Source organism: Mercenaria mercenaria, chromosome 10 (genome assembly GCF_021730395.1).
Source record: "Mercenaria mercenaria strain notata chromosome 10, MADL_Memer_1, whole genome shotgun sequence".
Lineage (NCBI taxonomy): Eukaryota > Metazoa > Mollusca > Bivalvia > Venerida > Veneridae > Mercenaria > Mercenaria mercenaria.
The window spans coordinates 39,218,514-39,245,986 of record NC_069370.1 but is presented as its reverse complement, the minus strand read 5'-3'; the positions used below and the strand labels follow the sequence as shown (position 1 = coordinate 39,245,986).

The 27,473-nt window shown below is 35.0% G+C and overlaps 1 protein-coding gene across 7 annotated transcripts in view; it reads left to right on the top strand.

Annotated features, from left to right (window-relative positions):
- Positions 1-4,222: 4,222 nt before the first annotated feature.
- LOC123560798 (sodium- and chloride-dependent creatine transporter 1-like) overlaps positions 4,223-27,473 on the top strand; it is a 42,744-nt gene continuing 19,493 nt past the window's right edge. Inside the window, exons 1-5 of one of the 7 annotated variants that reach the window (XM_053552832.1) lie at positions 4,223-4,475; positions 15,916-16,107; positions 24,545-24,679; positions 24,881-25,025; positions 25,988-26,119. In XM_053552832.1, coding sequence (XP_053408807.1) covers positions 4,460-4,475; positions 15,916-16,107; positions 24,545-24,679; positions 24,881-25,025; positions 25,988-26,119 — 620 coding nt within the window. In that variant the 5' untranslated portion in view covers positions 4,223-4,459. Of the gene's footprint in view, positions 4,476-15,915; positions 16,108-17,590; positions 17,707-17,836; positions 18,519-18,579; positions 18,989-20,034; positions 20,150-22,061; positions 22,166-24,544; positions 24,680-24,880; positions 25,026-25,987; positions 26,120-27,473 lie in introns of those variants that run through there. The other 6 variants (XM_053552830.1, XM_053552833.1, XM_053552831.1 and 3 more) reach the window with 6 other exon arrangements.

Here is a 27,473-nt window from a genome sequence, read left to right as displayed (position 1 = left end):
CATTAGTTTTGGAGATAGTAACTTGCATGTAAAACTTTAACCAGGATTTTCTAAGTCCAAAAGGGGGCATAATTTGCTCAAATACATGTCAGAGTTATGGGACTTGACCCAGTGAGGTAGGTAATTGATCTAGAAAAAGAAAAAATAAGTTTCAAATCTATATGCCTTTTAGTAATAGCTGTATGTACTTGCACGCAAAACTTTAACCAGAATTTTCTAAGTCCAAAAGGGGCATAATTTGGCCAAAATGAAGGTCAGAGTTATGGGACTTGGTGCTATCAAATAGTTTTATAACCCCAAAGACACATGTGAAGTTTCAATTCAATATCTGCATTAGTTTTGGAGATAGTAACTTGCATGTAAAACTTTAACCAAAATTTTCTAAGTCCAAAAGGGGGCATAATTTGCTCAAAATACATGTTAGAGTTATGGAACTTGACCCAGTGAGGTTGGTAATTGTCCTAGAAAAAGAATAAATAAGTTTCAAAGCTATATGCCTTTAAATGATAGCTGTATGTACTTGCATGCAAAAACTTAACCAAGGTGTGACGCCGACGCCGACGCCGACGCCGACGCCGACGCCAGGGTGAGTAGAATAGCTAGACTATTCTTCGAATAGTCGAGCTAAAAACTAAATACTTATTTTAGTCCAGTATCATGAGTATGTGATAAATCCGCCTTAACATAGGCTTATTTGTTTACGATTAATAACAAATTGCTTGATCTCTGCTCTAAACTATTAACCTGTGTAATAAATGTTCTCATGAATTTAACGTGCAGATTAACGGACTTGTCTTTATATAACATCGATGGTAAAGCATACATTGTGGTCATCTAAGGGGCGATTTCAACATTATGAAAATTAATTCAAACGACTTACAGCAATGTCCACAGGTTCAAAACTACTGACAGACGACTGTGTCTGATTCTTTCAAAACTTCTCGAGCCTACCCTAACTCTTTCTTCAGCTCTTTGGATCTTTCTGTCGTCATTGAAATCGCCAGCAACCTTCCTCTTTCCTGTCGTATACTGCAGCTCACTCTGTGAATCTTCTCTAAAATCCCACTTCTCATGTTTCTATTCATAGAATTATTCATCGAAGAAGTCATTCAGGTCCCATAACGAATCCTTGGGTGATTTTCTGAATCGTTCATACTGAATTACAGACTGTTTGCTGCCAATTATAAACCTCGAGTGGTGAGAACAATACCAGTTCACACTTATATACGCCGAAATATTTCACGAAATTCACGTGACAAAGAGCGCCCAAATATACTAGCATAAACTTCAGACCAAACTAGTACTGGGATAAACTACCAAGAAAAGTAATTTCGAAACGCGAATAATTTTATTTATTATTATTATTATTATTGGGAAATAGATGCACGCAAAACTAAAATCTATTTCCATTAATAATTCTAACACGTTCGAATTACACCAGGAAGGGATACTAATCTGGAATCCTTTTTAGGCGGAATAGTCAAAAGTAGGTTGTTTTAATCGACAAGACAATACACGGTAAAATCCGTTTTTGTTTATATAAAAGAAAATCTTATAAGAGTTAGAATTGCTTTTATCTGACACATAATTGTTCGCCCGAACATATGTAGGCCATTTGACGTGTTGATTTCTTTCTCTAACATTAAAAAACTATGTATAGAAATCGGAGGTTTCTTTTTTGGTCAGTATATATACAACACATGACAATCGATACATTAAATGGGTCATGATAAAACATTTACAGTGAGCATAAAACATGGTGGATGCACTAACACATGGTATGCGTACACACTTTTTTTTCTGTAATTAAGATCTATCTATCTATCTATCTTCTCTCTCATAAAAAAGTCCAACACTGTACATTGTTTAAGAGAATTGAACGAATTTAACTAAGTTTAGTGTCATTGTTTTCGTTTGATTCAAAATACCGCATTATTACTGATATCAAATTCACAGCTTCTTCCGGATACTTGGAGTTGGAGCTTCCGGAGGAGAATCGTTGTCGTTTTCTTCTTCATCCCTTATAGTCTGGTCACGTGATTCTAGCACCCCTCTGCGACTATATCATCGTCGGTCAATGGTTCACATGTTATTATTGTTTCGTCAAAATTTAGATACTCTTTGAGAACTAGACGATCCCCTATAACGGCCAGGTCTGCTATGGGGATGTCGTCAAATTCATCAGTTTCTGACTCAGTTTCGGCATCTCGTATTGATTCTGTTTCACTAACGAACCCGGCATGGCGGAAGCAGTTTTCTATAGTTACACAGTCCCATGATTGACGAAGCAGGCGGAGAGCTTGAAGTACATTTATTTCGAATTTGGATTGTTATCAATACTGTGTATTAGTCGGAGAACGCTTCTTTTTCTATAGTGAGTCTTCAAGTTTTGTATGGCGCCTTGGTCTATTGGCTTGCGTTTCACTGGTTGTGTTAAGAGGCAGGTATACTCTGTGTTTTCTAAATTCTTGACTCTTGGGTGAGCTGTGCAGTTGTCTATAATCATTGCAATTTTCTCTTTTTTTCCGTTTCATTAGCTGATTAAGATCTTTCAGCCAAGATTTGAATTTCTCTGACGTCACCCATGCTTTTTTGTTGTGTTCGTATTTTGTGGGCAGTGTTTGCACATTTTCGAAGCACCAAGGTTTAGCTGCTTTAGCAATGACAAGCAATGGCAGCTTGTCGCTTCCACTCATGATGGAACAAACTAAAACAGTAAGTCTTTCTTTTGATCTCTTTCCGCCGTGACAGTCTACAGTTTTAAATTCTAACGTTTTATCTGTAAGCATTTTGTATGTATCTTTATAAATCTGTGTTTTACATATACAATTTTTCTAAATGGGTTAAGGTATTAAAATATATTAAAGTAAGTGACTGCATAATTCGATTTGGCTGTAATTTTGACAATTTATTAACAATAGACTTTTCTAAATGAGTTTAAACAGAATTCCTATAGTTTTTTTTTATTTCAGATATTTTTTTTTTTCAAATTCACATATCTGATAGGAAATTTTGAACAAATAATAAAAATGGGCCACCAAGCTTGTTTTTGTGAAAAATTGTTTTGAACACACCCACTGTTGCTGAAACTACTAGCGATTTTCAACATTTTCATAATTTTCTGCTTTTTTTTATATAAATACCAACAAAAACATGAATCAAGACAGCACAATAAGGTTTATATACAATATCATTACAATGATGGGTACAAATGAAAAAGAAATCTTGTTTCATATTCACTTTTGTGAACTTTTTTCAATGAAAAATACTCAGCTTAGTAATGAATATTTTTTTTTAATTTAAAAAAAAATCATAGATTTTTTTTTCTGTTTTCCTTGTGTACAGATAATTGTATTGTGAACATAAAAATGGCCGAAAAAAATATGGGTCACCGGGCTAAATTGTATGTTAAGACCACTTGAGTACAACACCTGTTCAGACGAAAAATGACATGAACTTGACCAAATTGATTATATCTTCTAGAAGTTAAAAAAATTCTTAATCCTTTCTATAATTGAATACTAAATTATTTGAGAGGAGATATTGTCTTATCAATACAAAGTTAATTGTTTAACATTATATGAACAATATACTGTCTTGGTACTAAAATGCGCTGTCAAAACACAGCCACAAATGGCAAGTTGCATGATACATGTCAGGCTTGATACATGTCAGTACAACATAAACCAGTATCAAAATTTGATTACTGATAAAACTTATTGAAAAATGTTATCCTCATATTTAAGATTGTCTATCAAATGTTTCAACAAATGTTGACTTTGCTTCACTTTTTCCTTACATAATATCGGCTGCGCAGAAAGATGCGCATAAAAAATATAGGAATTCCCTTTAATGCCTCTAACGACTGATGCCAGTCTACCTGACACTATGTGTACCTTCTTATCCCTGATAACTGGTAAATGGATCATAGTAAAGGGACTAGTCTAACCAAGCCATATTTTTAAATACGGCATACGAACAAGAAATGATACTCATTTTCTACAGCACATTGAGTACAAGATTTACAATTTTACAAAACATGTCATTTTATTAACGAATTAATTCTATTTGCTATAAAATTGTATCAAGGAGGCAGTACTTTGAGAAACGTGAATGAAGATACAGGCCTACTCCATTCCTTTTTTCAATAAAATTTATCTGTATGATAAAGAGCAAGAACTGTTTTATCGGCACTACTTCGAACGGACTGATAACTTTTTTTTCATGAAAAAGATTTCATGCCGCGAATGATAAACGACTTCTTGTCTTCAATGTGATAGATACGTTCTCACTGCAAGTAACCTACATTCTCTAACTTACTTTTATACTAAGAATTCAGCTGACTCTTCGCTGTACACCGAGCTACAATCGTTAAACATTTCGGAAGGTTAAAGGTAAACCGCGCGAAAAAGTCATACAATGGAAAATTTCAGACTGGCTTTGTTCCAGAAGGGAAAAAATGGACTGTGAAAAAGGTGAGCAACAGTTTAATTTCATTCTGTTTATGATTTTTGATATTTTGACGGGTGCAAAATGATTTGTTTAGTTTATAGTCGATAATAGTGTTTATACTGATTTATCAAAAAAAGAGATGCCATGTCTCATTATAAAATTTAGAGGGGCAAGGCGGGCGCTCAGGTTTTTCTTCGATAATAATAATATTTAGTTCTAGTAATGTAAGGATAACAAACGCATCTTTTTCTGACCAATATTTACAATTCAGTGTCACTTTGTACACAAGGCATGGTATTTAACGAAATTTTTCCACCATCTTTTTATTTCCTAGAGAAAATCTTTGGAAAGTTTGTTATGTAAACGTGCCAATTTGAGCAACATTTTCTCTGTGATTTATATACCTGAAGTGCAGTACCACTATATTCAATTCAATTCATTTACATGTCTTTTGTTTTAACCTATTTAACCTTTATTTATTATTTAAAATAAGATTTCAAAACATAGGCTGGATTTCATAGTAACCGTGGCAAAATTTATTTCCCGATAAAATGTTCTTCGAGCGTCTAATGGGTAAGACAGCTGTAGAGAAGAAGCATTGACATGTTAAAATAGCCAGATAAGATGTATGAAAAGTCGATTAGAAACTCAGCCATGCACGAAGCGTTTTGCTCTGCTGTCTTCAGAATATTTGCCGCGTCTCTTTGAATCTCTGTTTCAAAATTCGTTGCTTAGGAAAATTCCCCCAAAAACTTAAATTTATTCTACACTATTCGTTCCTTAGAACACATATATAGATTATGTGTTTTATTTAAAAAAAAACTGAATCGTATGTTTAACGACAGTCAAATACTCAAAGATTTAAGAAAATTAATACGTTTTATCTTGTAATACTTTTCGGTGTAAGAGTCTGTGGTGTTTTAGTCCTAATATACTACAACGAGTTCAATGAAAGCCAAACAGATACAAAATCATTTAATGCCCTGGCCTGATCATTTTCATCTGGCATGTTCTTATCTCTGGCCTGGCCTGGCCTGGCTCGATGAGCCCAGCTGGGCCAGGTCAGGTCAGGCAAGATTTTGCGAAAACTTAACATATACAAATATCAATTTGTCATTCCCCGAAAGACAATGTACTAAAATATATAATGACTGTACACTGCGCATACTCCAAACGTTTCAGGATGTTTATTTGTATTTAAAAGTCACTGCAGGTCAAACAGACAAATTTCTGCATTCCTGGCCACCAGTGCCTCTGGAGAATCATTAATTTCGTGTGCATCAACATTCGCCTAATTTCAGTTACCACTGCCAAAAGATGTAATTAAATGAAATAATGTTGAAAAGCACTATTACTTTTGTTCACATTAAGAAAATCTGATGGCTGATCTTAATTAATGTACCATTTTATGTAAGGATATTCTGTCCATTCTACAGATAAAAAGCAATGCAATTATTTTACCCTTCTGCTGCCAGTGCATTCCTCTTGGATCAACATTGGTATAAATATTTTTGATCAAAAATGAAATTTTAGATATGACAGACATTGTTAATCTACTCAATAAGAAAATAAAACAGGTCCAAATGCACGGGGTAGGAACTGTTACACGAGACTCGGTTGTGGAGGATATCATGTTACAGATTTAGGATGCTACTGTTACAGTATTCCTGGATAACGTTACAGCATTCGGAGGATAAAAATCACTGTCGGTGTTTTGTTTGCTAAAAAAAAAGTAAATATTTATCTCTTTTTTGCAAAAGTAAAAATTGTTTCTATTGATCAATGGTATGTACGTCTGCTGAGACATGGTTTAACACGTGAAACACGGTATATAGATGTCTATCAAGCGTTTAATGACAAAATCCGAAATTTTGATAGAAAATTATCTAAAAGAAGTTGATTGAAATATGTTTCAACCATATTTTATGCTCATTTGCATCGATAAAGACCCTCTTTAGGCATGCAGTTATAACACGAGGTTGAAAAACCAATGTGGGTCTAATTTTTCGTGGTTTTATAGAATGTTACAGTTGTGGGGTGCTTCTTCTGGATGTGTTACAGATTTAGGATGATACTTTTTGGAATACATTTTGACAATATACAATACCAGGATAGTAAATAAAATTTAGATACCATGAATTATGCGGGATTTTTTGTAAGATGTAACAAATATATTATACCAAGTGCATTTTTTTTCTAATTTCGAAATTCTAAATCTGATTCAACAGCTATATATAATAAATTATATATAAACATTTTCAATGGAAAGCTAGTGTTCTATATCTAATGTATATGATACCATAATCACCAATTCGCATTGACTCGTCGTTTGCACTTTAATAAGCTGTTCTTTCATAAATAGTACCTGTTTATGCTACATGTATTAAGCTAGCAAACGATGTGTCCTAGCTTCAGAAGAGCTTGGCAATGCGTGTCTTTATCAACGATTTCAATTACTAATAAGCTTAAAAGAAAATATCCTCTCGGAATCGGTAATGGAGAACTTAAGAAATTAATTGGCTTTTCTCACGACAACTCGCACATGTGCAATAAAAACTTCATTTCAAATAACAAAAGATTCTTTTTTGTTAAACATGTATACGTGTTTACTGTTGGAACAACCATCGAATCATAGTCTACCTGCAGGCGCGTAGCTGCCTACAAGCAGATATGCATCTGCGCAATGAAGATTTGGCAAGCATGCACAACCAAATAGGCTAATCTGAAGCATTGAATCTGTTTGGTCACAGTTAGGAGCCTAAATCATTTAACAGAGGATTTTATACGCAGTTTATAGTTAAAATGGATAATGTTTCAGGATTTTCATCTAAAAGTATATGCGTCTTTGTCTTTATGTGTAAGACGGTGGCAAGGGCTTTTCAGGACTGTGTGCCATTAGAAGGCATGTCTCAGGACTGTAGGCATTGGGTAACGCGAGCACGAGCACATTAAATTCGGGTTGTTAAAAAATTAGGAGTTACCTTATAAACATAGTAACTCACTCTCTTTTTAGATTTGAACGAAAGTAACTAATCTATGTGAATATAAATAAATACACACTTATAACATTTTTCGATTTCGCTCCGCGATGTCTTTGGTGATTTATTTAGAGGTAACGTTATGGAAAAACATTTAACAACCGATGTATTTAGAGATTGTTCAAACGACCGGTCAATTTGCATGAAAAAGGCATGGGAGATTTACTCTGCATAACTTGTATCATCAACTGTTCATCATATGTGATTCTTGACATATCACAACCGACATCTTCTCCCGTTAGGTGGACTTTCCTGTGTTTTTAAACATCGTTACAGCAACGCCACTCTAGTACATGTCTGACTGCCTCAAATGACAAAATAAATGTTGTTTAGCAGTATTTACATCTAACTACAGAATCCTGAAGAAGGAAAAAGTATCATCCTAAATCTGTAACACATTCAAAAGCAGCACCCCACAACTGTAACATATCCGGCTAAACTGCAACATTCTATAAAACCACGAAATATTAGATCAACAGTAATTTTTCTACTTCGTTTTATAAGTCCATGCCTGAAGAGGGTTTTAATCAATGCAAATTTGCATTAAATACGGTTGGAATATCTTTTAATCAGTTTCTTTTAGATATTTTTCTATCAAAATTTCGAATTTTTTCATAAAACGCTTGATTGACATCAATATACTGTGTTTCGCAGGTTAAGCCATGTCTCAACAGACGTGCATATCACTGATCTAGAAAAATAATTTTTATTTTTGGAAAAAGAGATAAGTCTTTACCACATCTTTGGCAAACAAAATACCGACAGCTATTATTATCCTCCGAATGCTGTAACGTTATCCAGGAATACTGTAACAGAAGCATCCTAAATCTGTAACATGATATCCTCCACAACCGAGTCTCGTGTAACAGTTCCTCCTCCGTGAAATGCGACACTCTTTTAGTTGCTGATGTCGGTTTCTTTAAAACGTTTTAACATTGGAAACTATGGCCGCCTCCACTGGCCTGGCCCGGTTGAAAATTGCCAAGTCAGGCCATTCCAAAGATTAGAACATGCCGTTTTATCTGCCGTAACATATCGGATTCACAACAGGCAAGGCAAAGTTTCTGTGATAAATGTAAAGTCAGCACTATGTTGACCTTACAGAATATGTATCTTTATTAACTTATCGTAAGGAAAATAATTTTCAGGTGTCATTGTAGCATTGTAAAAATACTGATGTAAAATCATTAGACATGTTTATGGTCGTCAACAATTTACGGAAGCGCAGAAGGGGTATCTGAGTTTATGTTTTATCTGTTTCCATAGACATATATCGTGTTCACACTAGCAGATCGGTTTTATTTTTATCAGGCACTAATTGGCTATAATTGGTATTTGACATTTAAAACCCATCAAAATGTAATCTAGTTTGCGTCCACACTAGGCAAAGAAATGTGGTTTAGATATATACATGCAATTTTGGAAGTAAACAAATATTTTGCAATAAGCAAAAAAGGTTACAAAGGAGGCTGTGACAGAAACAAGAAGGAGTCATCAATGTTTAAACTTCTGTGTTCATCTAAGAATTTCCGTTCATTCCATCTATAGTCCATTTTGAGCATCAGCATGACTCCATATCGCAATTTAATGTTTTTGTTTCATCAACACTCCAATTACTTTTGCTAGTCATAGCATCAATAATTGTTTGATACAAAAGAGAAACACATGGTATTCTTCCGCCTAAAGGTAAGATCTGGGGATTTTGGATTGTAAAACCAGTTATAACTCACATTTGCGTTCACACTTGTAAAATAATGTAGTATTACTTTTTAATATAGTATTAAAACCACCTCCCGAGGTAGTTTTAATACTATATTACAGAACCCACTTGACCTTTACATAATTCACGTTTTACACTACATATAGTATGGACGCAAACGAGTTTAAAAAATAAACCCAAGTAAATATAGGATTAAAAACGTAGTCTGAACGCAGTAATCGAGTCTGTACTTCATTTTAGCTCACCTGTCACGAAGTGACAAGGTGAGCTTTTGTGATCGCGCGGTGTCCGTCGTCCGTCGTCCGTGTGTGCGTGCGTGCGTGCGTCCGTCCGTGCGTAAACTTTTGCTTGTGACATCTCTAGAGGTCACATTTTTCATGGGATCTTTATGAAAGTTGGTCAGAATGTTCATCTTGATAATATCTAGGTCAAGTTCGAAACTGGGTCACGTACGGTCAAAAACTAGGTCAGTAGATCTAAAAATAGAAAAACCGTGTGACCTCTCTAGAAGCCATATTTTTCACGAGATCTTCTTGAAAATTGGTGAGAATGTTTACCTTGATGATATCTAGGCCAAGTTCGAAATTGGGTCACGTGGGGTCAGAAACTAGATCAGTAGGTCTAAAAATAGAAAAACCTTGTGACCTATCTAGGGGCCATATTTCTCAATGGATCTTCATGAAAATTAGTCAGAATGTTCATCTTGATGATATCTAGGTCAAGTTCGAAACTGGGTTACGTGGGGTTAAAAACTAGGTCAGTAGATCTAAAAATAGAAAAACCTTGTGACCTCTCTAGAGGCCATATTTTTCAGGAGATCTTCATGAATATTGGTTAGAAGTTCACCTTGATGATATCTAGGTCAAGTTTGAAACTGGGTCAGGTGCGGTCAAAAACTAGGTCAGTAGGTCTAAAAATAGAAAAACCTTGTGACCTCTCTAGAGGCCATATTTCTCAATGGATCTTCATGAAAATTGATGAGAATGTTCAGCTTGATGATATCTAGGTCAGGTTCGTAACTGGGTCATGTGCGATCAAAAACTAGGTCAGTAGGTCGAAAAATAGAGAAACCTTGTGACCTCTCTAGAGGCCATATTTTTCACGAGATCTTCATGAAAATTGGTGAGAATGTTCACCTTGATGATATCTAGGTCAAGTTTAAAAGTGGATCACGTGCCTTCAAAAACTAGGTCATTAGGTCAAATAATAGAAAAACCTTGTGACCTCTCTAGAGGCCATATTTTTCAATGGATCTTCATGAAAATTGGTCAGAATTTTTTTTCTTGATGATATCTAGGTCACATGTGCTCAGAAACTAGGTCACTATGTCAAATAATAGAAATAACGACGTCATACTTAGTTCAACACTGGGTCATGTTGGGATAGGTGAGCGATTCAGGACCATCATGGTCTTCTTGTTTTTTATCTCGCTCCCAGACTTAATTTTTCTGTATTTCATTCCCACGACTTAGCTTTTTCCTATCTCGGTCCTATGACGTAACATCACGACTTTACTGTTTTTCTGCCTTATTCCCGCGATATGGAAGCACAGATGGGACATCTTATACCGGGTATTTGGTCATATTATTAGCAAAACTTTGTTGCACTCAACAGGACATGCCTACTACACGATTTTTATGAAATCTAGTCAAGATTATTGTCTTACGGAAATTTAGGCAAAGTTTGAAGCTGGGTTATTTTTTTGGTTTTCAGTCTAAACTTCATGAAACTTTGAAAAATATGCGGTAGTTTCGAAACTTGATGTCGGGTTAAATGTAAAAAAGACATTAATAACACCCCAACAACTTTATGAAAGTTTTTTATACTGGCTGAGAGAAGTATGGCTTTAATGGCCCATATGTTTCATATACACCTGAACGTATATGTTTATTGAAGGTTTTAACTGATTAAGAATAAACGATGGACATAAATAACTTCATTAATTCATCCGCAAATAAAACAATATTAGTTACAAAGTATATAAATAATGCAGCCACTGTTTCAACAAGTAAATAGATAATCAAGGCACTCCATTATGGTTGTCCCCAAAGTGTTTCTGTAAACATCACGTCTAGTATTCCGGTACTCACTGGATCCTGCCAGTCAAAACTGTCTATTTATGTCTAATTATTTATTGTCACTTTTGTTTTTCTTTGATAACCCTGTTGAAAACTTTTACTTCGTGATTTTGCAGCAAGGTGTGAAATTAAAACATGTACATTTTCAACTTGTTTATTTTGTTACTCATCTTTAATCTTACAGTGCTGGCTACAACCAGTTCTCTGGGAATCTCTGGGAAAATCTCTAAAATAGACTTACATTTGTCACTACCACATAAAATAACAGAAAAATTACAAAAGTTGAAATATTGGGACAAATTCTTTATTATCAATCTAATGGCTAGTCTAAGAGCTGACATAACGCAGTTCCTTCTAGTTTGAATATTTATAAATCAAGAGGTGCATGGTTGGTCTTATTTCAGATTAATCAATGAGGCGTGGTAACTAACCCGTGCATTGAATATTTGATATTGTAGAATAGAGATTAATATTTATAGGTTATTAGCTTTGTATCGGAAAAATGCACGAGTTCTTCAGCGAAAATATTGCGCGACTTTAGGAGCGCAATATTCTTCCGCTGAAGAACGAGTGCATATTTCCCGATGCAAAGATAATAACCTTTTTATTACATACGCATATACACGTATAAATATTAAGTGAATATCATAAATATGTTCAATAGCCTGAATAGGATTGACAATACTGGACTAAATAGAAAAAAAAATAGTGCAAGAACAATCACTGAATTACGTCACGCACCCGATATGAAATTCAGGCGTCAGTGTATGGAAAAATATTGACGTTTCCGGTACAAGTGTAACTTAACGAGGAATAGAAACGAGTATGTAATAAAATAAATATGCATTATCTAAAAATAAATTCCTGCCAAATAATCATGTTATAAAAAAGACTTCTGCCAAGTAATAATGTTATGAAACCTTCAGATATATCTGTGCAATTTGCAAGTTCGCAAATGCTTCTTTTCATTTTTTACCTGTCTAGATTCTTTTCTCGCGTTTCGTAAATGTATATGTGAAATATTTTTGTGTATATAATATGCAGGTGCTCGCTTGTGTTAATCACGTGACGAAGACATACGTGGGGAGTGCTACTTCAGCACAGAATTTCGAAGATTTTAATATTGAACAAGAAGTAAATTAACAGACTTTCATCACTGTCATATTAAACATCAGACATTTTTTTAAAAGACAAATCATTGCCTATGCGCTAGAAGGAGTCAAATGCCCTTTAACTGTCATACCTGAAATACGACAGATCTGGAAAGACTTATATACTTTTCACATGTCAGTTCATTTGTCAGGGTAAACATATCTGTCAAATACTGGCCATATTTACGTAGACGGAGTAGGTACATACTTAATAATAAACTCACATGTTTACTAGGTATTACGTTATTGCGTAATCCCCACAAAGGTCACCGTCATAGCTGTCTTCTGATGTTGATATAGCGCTTTATACTGTACTAATATGTTTCTTTGCTTAATTGCTTATACATATGATGCTCAACAGTTGTCACCAGTGTGTGCGGGCGATTATCGATGTTTTATCTGATTGTGCGCTATATTCTTAATAACTTTATATGTGGTCATTTCAGCTTTTAATTTTATATGTGTCGCATTTAATATTTATCAAACGTTTAATTTTTGTACGGGATGCTGTTATCTCCATATACTGTCAATTTAAATTTATATGCGATGCTTTATATTTAATTTGCGATGTTTTAAATTACATATGCTGTGTTTTTAGACGGCAAGTGATTATGCCTTTGCGACCAGTGCAGACCAAGATCAGCCTGCACATCTGTGCAGACCAAGATCAGCCTGCACATAACACTTTACTGTCCCCTACTAGTTATATGTTCACCTTAACTGTACAACATGCAAACGTCATATTTCAGGGACGCCGACTCAAGGTCAGTGTCGCAGTTCAAGGTCATGGGATTTTGTGCCTTTTTCACAAGTCCCAAACCCGTTGAAGGATGTTCTTTAAACTTGGATCAAATGCTCTAATCATCAAGACGACATGCTCCATGTTCTAGGCACACTGATACAAGGTCAAGGTCACCATTGAAGGAACCATTGGAATTTCGTTTCCGTTTCATATGTCCTAGCCTGCGGCAGATTTTTCATGAAACTTGGCTCAAATTATCACCTCATTTTTGACAACATGCAGAGCCTTAACCTTAGGAAATGCTAAATACCTTCTGTTAATAACTATTTGTCATTTAACTGTTTACTATTTTGCTATTTGCCATAATTAAACCCGACTGTTGCGCCAAGACAACATTTTTCTTGATGTGGTGGTGTTATTCTGAAAAAGCAGTATGAGGTAATGATAGTTATTTTAAGAACATGTATGGATATTTTGCGTTATGTGAGAAATGGGGAAATTAGAACAAGATTTAGCACAGATAAATGAAGTGTTAATGGCCTTAGTGGCCAAGTGGTTAAGGTCGCTGACTTCGAATCATGTGTTAATGCCCTCAGTGGCCACGTGGTTAAGGTCGCTGACTTCGAATCATGCGTGATGCCCTCAGTGGCCAAGTGGTTAAGGTCGCTGACTTCGAATCATGCGTGATGCCCTCAGTGGCCACGTGGTTAAGGTCGCTGACTTCGAATCATGCGTGATGCCCTCAGTGGCCACGTGGTTAAGGTCGCTGACTTCGAATCATGCGTAATGCCCTCAGTGGCCACGTGGTTAAGGTCGCTGACTTCGAATCATGCGTAATGCCCTCAGCGGCCACGTGGTTAAGGTCGCTGACTTCGAATCATGCGTAATGCCCTCAGCGGCCACGTGGTTAAGGTCGCTGACTTCGAATCATGCGTAACGCCCTCAGTGGTCACGTGGTTAAGGTCGCTGACTTCGAATCATGCGTAACGCCCTCAGCGGCCACGTGGTTAAGGTCGCTGACTTCGAATCATGCGTAATGCTCTCAGTGGCCAAGTGGTTAAGGTCGCTGACTTCGAATCATGCGTAATGCTCTCAGCGGCCACGTGGTTAAGGTCGCTGACTTCGAATCATGCGTAATGCCCTCAGCGGCCACGTGGTTAAGGTCGCTGACTTCGAATCATGCGTAATGCTCTCAGTGGCCAAGTGGTTAAGGTCGCTGACTTCGAATCATGCGTGTTCCGAAATTTCTTGCTTGGATACCATTTAGATAAACTTTATCTCAACAAAATCACTCAGTTTTAATGGCATGCTCGAATTCATTAATGAAGCTTCAGATATTTAATATAGAATATCTGGCATCACTTTGTGCTTCGCTTCACACCACCCCTCCCCCTCCCCCTCCACACACACACTTCCACTCTTTCTCTCTGCAGCCGTCGTGCTTCATATGCTGTCCACGGACCCCTGTGTGGCAGACCCCACATTTAAGTTTACTCTATACACAACATGAAATTTTGGCACTGGTCACAATTTTGATATTACTTTGGAGGCGGTGATACTTAAGACCTATGGCTTTAAATATTTCTAGTATATCATTTTGCAATGAAATAAACGAAAAAATGATAACTGATAAATAGCTGAAAGTGCTGAGAGAACATTTGTAGATTTGCCAAACTATGTTTCCAGTTCAGACAGTATGTATGCGAAGATTCAGTTTTTTTATTATAACCAATTTTTACGTCTAAGGATGTCGGTCACACGTAGGAATGTATACGGAAGAGTCTCGTTAATGGATTTCTGAGCAAAATGTCAAGGATTTGTGGACGAGTTCTTTTATCGAAAACGAAAGTAGGTTGATATGTCAGCTCAAGATATTTGATTTATTTCTCTTCGTTTGCGCTAGGAGAAAACGCGCTATAATTCCAGGTATTATTCTGTCAAACGTTCAAGCGATGGAAAATGCACCAATGACAAAAGTTGTGTATAGATGATCGTTATAAGATTTCAACAGGATTTAGTAAAATATCAATAAGAAAATTTGTTCAGGTATGGACTGTCACCAATGTTTACTAAAACAACTTGTTGGTGACTGTCCTCATTTACTGATACATGAAATGCCTTCCCCATGTATCACTGACGAATTTTCAATAGTTACCCTATTTCTAAAGCGTGACATAGAACAATGGCTTTTCATGCAATCTGTGACCTTTCAGATAGTTACATATAGTGTTTAATGATTTGAGGTAAAATTAAGTTAAAATTAAACAATAAGTTAAATTTACAGTTCGCCCAAGTTGCTCTGCCAATGGAATTGCTCCAATTCGATCAATTCTAGCCATTCTATTTCACATGTAATTGTCACATCAACTGTATGTATTAAATTTAATGGCGAACTGTAAGACGGTTGTAAGTTGAATACAGCAATTTTTAAGATATTAATTATTATAACCTATACTAAAAAAGACATCAAATTTTCGGAATTTTGATTTCAATGACAGTAAATATATAACTGAAATGCATGATACTTCGCGCAAAAATCCGTTACCGAGGCTCGTCAGACATCATTTTGTGTGACCAGCATTTCTAAACGTGATATTACTTGAAAAAAAGACACAAAGAAGGAAAATAAAGCACAAAATAAATTATTTCTTTTTCAGACAACTTAAGCATTTCTGAAACATTTGAATTTGTAATACTAGTAAGTCTGATGTGATAGTGTGTGTGATTTTTTCAGGTGAGGCTGCGAATGAATTATTCGAACTGCGAGAAAATAGCAGCGATGAAAGCGTTCCAAGTACGATTGAAAAGGTTCCAGAAAGGGACACATGGTCTTCGAAGTTTGACTTTATATTATCCTGTGTGGGGTTTGCTGTGGGTCTAGGAAATATTTGGAGATTTCCATATCTCTGCTACAAAAATGGTGGAGGTAAGCAAAACAGTGTGAATTTATTTTCTTTGATCAGGGTTTGTTGTATGGTATTTTGTTATAAAGATGAGGTACTTTTGTTTGACCCCGAGAAATTAAACTTGTCATTATGCAGTTGCCGGTATACAATGCTGTTATTTTTTTCAATAAGTTATATTTTAAGTCCTTTACGAGCCAACAATTCAAAATCGAGTGGCGTTTGCAAAAGTTATGCATTTCGCGGTATAGTTTTTATCTAACTTGCCAAGTACTTTTTGGATTGCTTGTCTCGCAATCGATCCAAAGTTAACAATGCAGAAATTTCCTTACTGCAAACCGAACAAAATAGTGCGGAAAGTAGTTCCATGCCATAGATTAGGACAACCATCAAAATATAATTATTCCATCACGACTGTATTTTCAACTGTCGAACGTCCAAAACAAAAAATTCTTAACATATTTTCCAGTTTTTAGCTCGACTATTCATAGAATAGTAGAGCTATTGGACTCGCCCATGCGTCGGCGTCCGCGTCCGCGTCCGCGTCCGCGTCGGCGTCCGCGTCCGCGTCCCGATTTGGTTAAGTTTTTGTATGTAAGCTGGTATCTCAGCAACCACTTGTGGGAATGGATTGAAACTTCACACACTTATTCACTGTGATAAACTGACTTACATTGCACAGGTTCCATAACTCTGTTTTGCTTTTTTACAAAATTATGCCCCTTTTTTGACTTAGAAATTTTTGGTTAAGGTTTTGTATGTAAGCTGGTATCTCAGTAACCACTTGTGGGAATGGATTGAAACTTCACACACTTATTTACTGTGATAATCTGACTTACATTGCACAGGTTCCATAACTCTATTTTGCCTTTTCACAAAATTATGCCCCTTTTTCAACATAGAAATTTTTGGTTAAGTTTTTGTATGTAAGCTGGTATCTCAGTATCCACTAATGGGAAAGGATTGAAACTTCACACACTAGTTCACTGTCATGATATGACATGCAGTGCAAAGGGTCAATAACTCAACTTTGCATTTTACAAAATTATGCCCCTTTTTCAACTTAGGAGTTTTTGGGTTAAATTCTTATATGTAAGCTGGTATCAGTACCCACTAATGGGAATGGATTGAAACTTCATACACTTGTCCACTGTCATGAGCTGATAAGCACTATGCAGGTTCCATAACCCTATTTTACTTTTTTACTAAATTATGCCCCTTTTTCGACTTTCTTATTCATTCAAGCGACAAGGCTGTTAAATAGTCGAGCGTTGCTGTCCTCCGACAGCTCTTGTTATTATATACATTTCTGTTGTGTATTTCTGACTGCAGTGACATATTAATGCGCGAAAACTAGGTCACCGACAAACCTACGATTCCAGCTTTGTTTACAGCACAGACTGATCCTTTAGACGTTGTTTAAAAATTACAGCTAACCAAGAAGAGTCTTTTCTGTAGCGATTTTGATCGATAAGATTTTATTAAACTGAAAAAAAAAGCAGTTCAAAATTGCAAGGAAAACAGCTGTAGTTCGATTCGTCTTTAAAAAGTTACCTCCCTTCGTTTCATTTACGTCCTTTGCAAACATGTCAGAAATACATTATTTCCACGAACAAAAAGAGGTTAATATCTCATTCCAGCTACAGTGCTTTAGGGTATAGCGGATTTTAGGGTATAGAGGATAGATTGATAAATTTTATAGATCTATTTAGACTTGCATTATTGTATAAATTTTCATAACATTCTTTTACTGGCATGCAAACAGACATTCTGACATACATTTTAAATATTTGCTTGTTGTGTTATTTTTCATATGTCATCAAATGTGAAATAAAGCTATCCCCTATAGACTAAATCAGTGTACATGTAAAAAACGTCAGTGAATGAAAAGTATTTGATAGAAATTTAAAAAGCTGAATGTTTTTGAAAAGAGAATACATTATCTGATTTATATAGTAAAGAAATCTTGGAAAGTTTGTTAAAATGTGGATTTTAAACTAATAATGGAAAAAATGACCAAAACTATCCTGTACACCCTAAATCAGCTCATATGTAAACAATGGCTTGGAGAGAAAAAAACACATGAATTTCTATGAAATGCTGAATGTTTTAAGAAGAATAGATGTTTTCTGCCTGATATACTGATAAAAAACTACTATTTTCATTTCTTTGAATTGGAATGCAGGAATAATTAGTTAGCTATCCGCTATACCCTAAAGCACTGTATACAAATCATCAGGCAAATCATAACTTTATTGTACAACAGCCGTGCTGATTTAATCTGTAAATGCTCTAGACTGCTGTAGTTTGTGAATATCTGTTTATGCAGGATGAAGGCGTAATTTCGACCCTGTAAATTACGCCCCAGTCAGTTCGTCCCCAGTTTTAATGGAATTGGTTAGAGATCCGTTACTTAATATACAACAAGTAACACGTACGTATTATGTACTGTAAAGCAAGTGTATAAAGTAATTGCTTGTAAAAATTATGATTAGTTGTTATCACGATTTTTGTAAATGTTTTATTTATAATTCTGATAATTACAACAAGTCATGAGCACACTCAATGCCTTATTTACTAAAGCAAAGAGCTAAAAAAATAAATAGATCGGCAACTTGAAAGGCATATAGAACAAATCTTGCCAGCATCCTGTGATTACTGAATGAGATTTCGTTGTAAGCGTCTGTTGATCACTATTAATTAAGTGGGCAAACGCTTTGAAATTAGATTAATTTCGGATTTTGTTTACAATGATAATGGTGTTTTTTTATTGTTATTAGTATTTTCTACATGGGGAAGGAATGAATTTATGACTGGAAGTCTGGCAAATCAACACTTGTTGTTTGAAAAATGGACTTGATTCGGTTTATTAGGGCCAGGCGTACCATCTGTTTTATACTTCAGGTAAGCGTCTGTTGATTTGATCACAATTGATCAAGTTGGCAAACGCTTTAAAATAAGATAACGTGCTAACATGCGATGATGCGGAAGTATCTCCAGTTGCTATTCTTTGTATTTTATAGTTCTTTGACTGAAGGAAACGTTAATTGTTTTCATCAATCAGTTCCGAGACAAATAAGAATTTAAGAAAAGCCTCTGATTATGATGTACAAGTCGCTATATATATATTTTGTCATTGGAAGTGTCTCGTCATTTGGTAACTGGATGTCTACTACTAGCCTGAGTTCTAGGCGTTCAGTAGTCAAACTAATTTGACGTTGTCCTCAGAAATATTGAGATATTTTTTCATATTGGCAATATCCCCACTCACGTCAAACACTCGAAGGACCAAAATAGTTGAAGCGATTCCAATGAAACTTTCATCGCTGCTGATGCTTTACATGCTATAGGTTTAAATGTCAATTATTGCACAGGAATGGCAATAAATTGAAATGCAACCTACATGTATCAAAAGGAGATTCAATTCCTGATTGATTTATGTAAAAATTATCAAATAATATCCAAAATTACAAATGTTCTGGTGATTTAAACCTATGTATGTACTGTACACGATTAACATCTACTGTTACTTCACAAGTGAGTTTGGCCTAAAAAAAATTCTTTGTTTCCGGTAACATGCTAAAAAAAAAATAGGGTAGGTAAGTCGGAAAATTTTTTTTTTGATTTTTTTTTATCATGGAGACTTTTCAGAAATTATTTTTGTTCAAAAAATGAAAACAAATAAGGGGGTTATGCCTTAAGAGCATCAGTAAGTTGTTTACCAACATCACTGGGCATATTTAAAGTTTAAAAAGTGCATTTTTGCATCTTTTTGTTAAAATGTTAAAAAAATATTCTCAAAGGCCATAAAAAACATTAATTTAGGGCCGGGTGAAAAATTTAGGGTAGGTCGGGATACCAGAAACAATGGGGTTTTTTTTATGCCTTAGTGATAAAACCAATAACTTTACATGACTGTGTAATTTCTGATTTATATCTTCCATTGTTTTGGTCCTTCAAAGTTTTGATGTTAAAATTGCCAGGAGTATCACAAATATAAAACAGTGTGAACGTCAAATTATTTTGACGCGCCCTTCGGTGACCGGACAGCTAACAAATTCTCAGGTGATTTTCTAGCTGTCATGTTATTGATTTCTTAATGAATAAGTAATGATTTTATATAGTTTTAACTGTTATTTACTTAAGATGTCAGTACTTACTTGTAAACAAAATATTGTATGAAATTCACACTGTGAATGCATACCAATGTACATTTTTCAACGTCTCAGATAGATTACCAATTTATCAGTCAATAAAACGAATAAGACCGTGTTTGTATACAAATCCATTGTTATTTTCTTTTAGAAATGATATAGTGCATTTTATTTGACCTGGCGGGGCGTGGTTTCGCGATGGTCGACTACATTATAGTGCAGGGTATATAGTAATACTATACTATAATAGTATATGTAACCAATGTAGCGTTGAATGTTAGTCGTTGGTTACTGAAGATTACGGAATTAAACAGTTATATTACTCAACCTATTTTGCTCGTTTTTTGAGATTACCATTATTTGCGTAAGTCAAAGTTTAACTCTGCCCTGCCAGGTCCAATAAAACGGACTATAAAACATTGATTGCCGAACGTCCGTGTTAAGTTTTTCTGACAGCATAAACTTTCATCCATAAAACACAAATTTAGAAATATCTTTTTGATGAATTGAAAGCGTATAAACCAAGCAATTCATTCATCAGTTTTTACTTTACACATGTATTTCGAATAAAATGGATTATTTATGAACGCTTAACTACTGGTTTCTAAAATTTTGAACATCACATTGCCGCTATTCAGGTGTTACATGTAATTTAAAAAGAATTTGAATGCTAAAATATGAAAATTGTAAATATTTCAAAACTGTTTTACCTTTGAAAATCCATTGAAAAAATGGTTAAAATCTAAAAATCTGAAAGAAATGTATACATGTAATGTCTCATATTCTGTATTCAGACATTATCACAGTAAGAGAAAAAATAACAATGATGAATTGTCATCAGTATAATATTAAAATTAGCAGTGACTAGGGGGCCAAAAACAGAATTTCTAGACAACACGTACAGGACAGTATGAATACTGAGAGACATATATTTTATCTTTAAAATTAGGGCTGGGAGGATTTCAAAATATTGAAACCGATTATTTGTATGAAATCAAACCGCTTTGTTTAATCGGCCGCCATAATGATGTTCTCTTTCCTGACGACTGTGTTAAGGTACATCCAGCAGCTGATTACATTAGGAACTTCCGGACTTTATCGTTTGCAAGCAGTGTGCAAATTAATAAGACATATTTTGGTGTACTTTATTTTTAATATATCATGACAAGCAAATTATTGACTATGTTCACTGTGTTTAAGCAGAAATATATTGCGGGTCTATTTGCTTGTCAAAGAAATGTATAAAGATAAAGTACTAATCTTGATTTTTACTGTGTGAGAGTGATAGCGGTTTTGCAAAATTGAAACCGGTTTCACCTAGTAATCAAATAGGATCCAGTTAACCAAGGAATCGTCCCATTCCTATATAAAATTGGGCGATGATTTCAAAAGTTTGCTCGCCTACTTTTTTTCTTGTCCGTTTATGTGGAAAGTTACAGGAAACATAATGGTGAAAATACAACGGCAAATATTAAAGGAAGTGTCTAGTAACTTGATGCCTAGCCAGGGGATTTTGTAGCCGTCCAGACTAATAGATTTCTTGAGCCATGCCATGAGAAAACCAGCATAGTTGGTTTGCAACTACCACTTATCCAGACAAGCCTGCGAATATCTGCCCTGAGTCTGGTCAGGATTCATGCTGTTCAGAAAGCCACTATGTAGGTTTTCTCGTGACGCGGCTCTCTTAATGCATAAACTTACTGATACCTGTTATTTACTAAAGATATTGATACTTATGTGCAAACAAAATTTTGATTTGAAACAAGATTTTAGAAAAGCATTGGTTCCTGAGTAAACTTTAACTGAACATGTGTAAATTCCAGATTAAGCAAAAATTTGGTATAAAAGAAACAATAAGCTTCTGAACAACAGAAATGAGTTGCCTGCGATGAGCTCGACTAGCTGGACTTAGTCATCATTTTGGGGAGTAGGTGTTTGTGTGTGCATCTGTTACATGCATCTTGTTATACCCCCACAAAACGAAGTTTGGGGGGGTATTTAGGAGTGAGCTTGGCGGTCATTCGCTCAGTCGGTTGGTCGATCTGTTGGTTTTTGTGGTTTCCGGATGATAACTCATGAAAGCCTTGACTGATTTGAATAATTTTTGGTACACAGGTGTAACATCAGAAAATACAGGCCAAGTTTGAATTTGGGGTCAATAGGTCAAAGGTCAAGGTCACAGTGACCCTGAACAGTTAAACGGTTTCCGGATGATAACTTGAGAACGCTTGGGCCTATGATCATATATTTTGGTACACAGATGTAACATCATGAAATACAGGTCAAGTTCGAATTTGAGGTCTGTAGGTCAAAGGTCAAGGTCACAGTGACTCGGAACAGTTAAACGGTTTCAAGATGATAACTTAAGAGAACGCTTGGGTCTAGGATCTTAAATTTTTGTACACAGGTGTAACATGATTAAATACAGGTCGTGTTCGACTTTGAGGTTAGTAGGTCAAAGGTCAAGGTCACAATAACACGAAACAGTTAAACGGTTTCCGGATGATAACTTGAGAATGTTTGGGCCTAGGATCATGAAAATTGATAGCGAGGTTGGTTATGACCAGCAGATGACCCCTAATGATTTTGAGGTCAGCAGGTCACAGGTCAAGGTCACAGTGACCCGGAACACTTAAACGGTTTTCGGACAACAACTTCACAACGCTTTGGACTAGGATCATGAAATTTAATAGGGAGGTTGGTCATGACCAGCAGATGACCCATAATTATTCTGGGTTCCAAAGGTCAAAGGTCATTTAAATCTTTTGTGGACAATAACTTGAGAATGCTTGGGCCGAGGATCATGAAACTTTATAGGGAGGTTGATCATGACCAGCAGATGACCTCTATTGATTTTGAGGTCAGTAGGTCAAAGGTCAAGCAAGTTCAGCTTTGACGTTGGCTTAGTTCTGTGACAAGGCCATATTGTGGGGGTATAATTCGTCACTCCTGTGACAACTCTAGTTTATATTTAGCATGAATGTTTATCTAAGTTAGAAGATGTGACATGCATAAACCCCATGTTCCTATCTCAAAGGTCAAGGTCACAGTTGGGGGTCAAATTTCAAATTGAAGTTCTTCTTCATGTATGGTTGGATTTTGATGTAACTTGGCATGAATATTCACCTTTGAATTTGCAGGTGGCACTGCAGTAAAGTGCTTTTGCTTTATGTTGCTGATTGCCAAAACAGACAGTGTCCAATTTGTATGTTCTTACAACTCAATTGTAGTGAATTTTACCAGTGTGACTGAAGTATTTCTAGTTTTACAACAGAACTATAGGTTTAAAAAATGCTGCACAACAGACCTAAAAGTATTTATGAAGAATTCTTATCCTATTTCAAAATAATTACATAGGTAATTTCTTTAACTTGCATTTGGTTGAAGAATTTAATTTTGGATTGATCTCATGATTTTCAGTTTCTTGAAATAAAATAGATGGAGGAAAATACATGTAGGCATAACAATACATTTTCACTTTGTCATTCTAATGTGTATACATTTGTTTTGAATTCTTCTGATATTATATTTCAAGTATTACAACATTTTGCTAAATCCTCTCCATATTTCACAGTAAGAATGCTTCTTACACCATGTAGGAAGAGGTCTGGGTTCAAGTCCTAGTGGAGAGTATTTTACTACTGGGTATAAATAAAATTAGACAGAATAAAAACATACCTGCTCTACATAAAAAGTGACTAAAAAGGAAATGTAAAAATTATAGCGTAACACCCACCCCTAATATACCAAAGTCAATAGCTATACAATATTCATAGCTTTAATATGTTTGTATTGTTCATATTCAACAATAATATTGTTTACAGACAATGAATAAATATTGAATTGATTTCACAAAAAGTACGTTTAACTTAATATCACCTGTTGTGCAAGCTTTGAATTTTCAGTTCAGTTTTGTTAAAATCTACTTCTCGATTATCATTCAAGATACTGCTGTGATAGGTCATAGGATGGTGAAATATGATTACTGAATGCAAAAGGCAAGCCGTCCATTCCTACATCAAAAGTAAAGTTCACAAATATGGTTAAATGTCAAACTTTGTGTACATTTGTACACTAGAAAAGGTTCCGCTGATATTTACACATAATGTGTAAAATCTGTGTTGTTCAGAGACAATCGATCCTCCAGTACTTTCAGTGCTTTGATTCATACTTGTAGCTATTTCTAACCACATATTTTTGAATGTTTAGGAGGCGACGATCGGAAAAAATATGCTGCAATAGTGGCTTACTTCTTCATTTCCTGCTGAATCGGAGAGATTTAAATTTATTATATGTTTTTTTCCAGGGGCTTTTCTTATACCATATTTCATTTTGTTGGTGACGTGTGGAGTACCCCTGTTCTTGTTGGAACTGTCCCTGGGTCAGTACATGAGTCTCGGGAATATTGAGGCATGGGGGAGGTTGGTACCGGGCTTTCAAGGTATGATTTTTTTTTATGTATTTTTACAAAATACTTCAGACCGCAAAGTGACACATAATGAGAAATAGAAGAGTGAAAAGCGGAAAAAACGTTATAAAGTAAAGAGACATATAGGTTAAAGTATTGTCTGATTTATTGTCCGATCGCTTTGTTTGATGCAAAATATGTTTAAACGTCTATCAGTCTTCTTATATATTTTAGGCATTGCAGTTGCCTCACTTATCATAGTGTTTTGCCTGAACCTTTATTACATTATCATCTTGTCATGGGGAGTTTATTATTTGTATATGTCGTTCACAACTTCACTTCCATGGGCCTCGTGCGACAATGAGTGGAATTCGGACAGGTAAGTTGCCTGTAAATGCTGTCATTTCACCGAAAAGGCTGTCCTCAAAAGACTGCACCAACATCATATAAACAAGAACATAGATTTTTTTATGGCAACTTAAAGTTTAACAAAGTTCTTTCATAATAATTAGTTTGTTTCCAGTATTACAGTTTTCTTTGTATTTGTTTTATACGTCAAAGACTTGCGATAGAATAAACTCCATTGAGGTTGTTCTGCACGTTCGGATGCTGAAAAATATCTACAATGTAGAACTTGATTAAAACAAAAGTCTAATTTTTCCATACTTCAGTATATGCTTAGAAAATTCGGCAAAATAAAATAATAGGTGGTGTTCCTGATTTATTACTAGATTGATTTGAAAAATTTGGACCTCACTCAAGTTTTCATAATGGGATTCTCTGAGAAAATCACACAATTTTAACAACATTTTAGCGGATAGAATTTTGCCTACAATGTAGATTTTAATGAAACTTTCCACTGTCGAAAATAAACAAAGAGTCTATAATATGGTAAATAAAATGTATAGGTCCGTATGCTTGATTTTGTTTTACATTTTTGCAGGCCATGATTAAAAAGATTCGCCAATTTCAAGCTGATTTTAAGACATTATTTGGAATTGTTTAGCGTGTCAAACGTTTTAATATCATAATTTATCTTAAGAAATATAGTAAGAGTTTCCGTTTTAATAAATTTACACACAGGTTGCCTTTAATTCATAAAAGGACTTTCAGTTCAGGTCATTTTATTCTACGTTATCCGGATAAATGATGCTACGCCATTACTGCCGGTATATCAAACGTGCATAGCTACCTTAATTTTGTTTTCAATAAAACCTTTTCCCCAATAATCAGAAATTCGCAGACACATGTTCATTCACATTTCTTGTAAGTTGCGACAATCGACTTTTGCTTTGTTTCTATCTGCTTGTAAGGCAAATAATCTAAAACATTTCTTTCCAGGTGTTTCGACGGAAGTACAAACAGATCTGAAGTTTGGAGCAACCAGTCAGTATTATCAAACACATTGACAACAATGAATGCCTCAGTAAATACCTCAGAAAAGATGGTGGATTCTGTTATAGAATTTTGGGAGTAAGTTGTTATTCATAATTTTAACATGTCCAAAACATTGCGGAATGATACTAATTTCACTTGGGTAATGATTACATTTTACTCGGACTTTATCGTAGACTCCTTGTGTAAAATTTCAAACTTTAAACCCCAGGATTTTGTATAAAAGGAAGTGGGAGGAGCCTAATTTCAAATGGTGGCTGTTTTTTGCAACATTTTGTATTCAGATACATTTTCTTGAAATAAACTGATTATTGAATTCACGATGACATTCAAAATTGACACAGTGTAGGAAATTTGCATGCACTATAAAATGATGATTGTACTTTTTATTTTAAACCCTTGATTAAATCACTAGATTCATCTAAAGTATGAAATATAACAGCAGTTGGGAGATAAAATTTGAATTTGACATAACCCCTGACCCTTGTCATGTGATGTAAACAGAAAGCTGCTGCTATAGAGTGTTTATACCAGCAAGTAAGCATGCAGGCTTACCTGTAGAAAACATTATCAGCCCAGCGAATTACTCCTATTCAACAAGGTTTATAATCCAGGTGTAGTAAAATGAATGTTCATATGAAACTGGGCATTGATTTATCTAATTTATTGCAATCAAATGATTTTCATCCAACATTGAAACTCTATATTCATTTATTTGTTATACATTTTTTTATAATTGCAAGTAATATCCAATATTACATGTCAGAAAATAATCCACTTTCAAGTAAATTAAGCATGTACAGATCATTACAAATTTCCATCTTGCTGATTGTCATTGTCATGTTGATTATCAATGTCATCGTTTGTGCTTCCTGTTGGAACTGGGTAAAGTGATGAAACAGCATTTTGTTCACGAATATTATGCTCCATTTGAAGAATAGGTTCTTGAACATTTTCTAATGACCATTCTGATGAAATCAGTGCTTCTTTAAAATCCCAATCACTATGATTAAAAAAATAAAACACAGCCCAGAATTGTTCTTCTGTTATATTTAATCAAAGTTCTGGCCTTTCTGCCATGTTCAGTTACAATGATAGAAATGGCGGGATACTGAAATCCCTGACCAACAAAAATGTGATACAGTAATATTTCTAATAACAGTCGCTCCAAAGGACGAGTGAAAATTAAAAAAAAAAATCATCATAAAGTGAAAAGATATTCCATATTTCATAAAAAGTAAAACCAGAAATGTCACAGTATATGAAAAATGCCCCCCGAATAAGTTACTGAGCAGACAAGGATTTATGTCAAATTTTCAGTAGAAAAGGGGCCATGACTACGCAAAAATTAATGGACCTAAGCAAAAATTGAGATTGACCTGGACTTTATGGATATATACCTGTGTACCAAAAATAAATTCATTCTATTAAT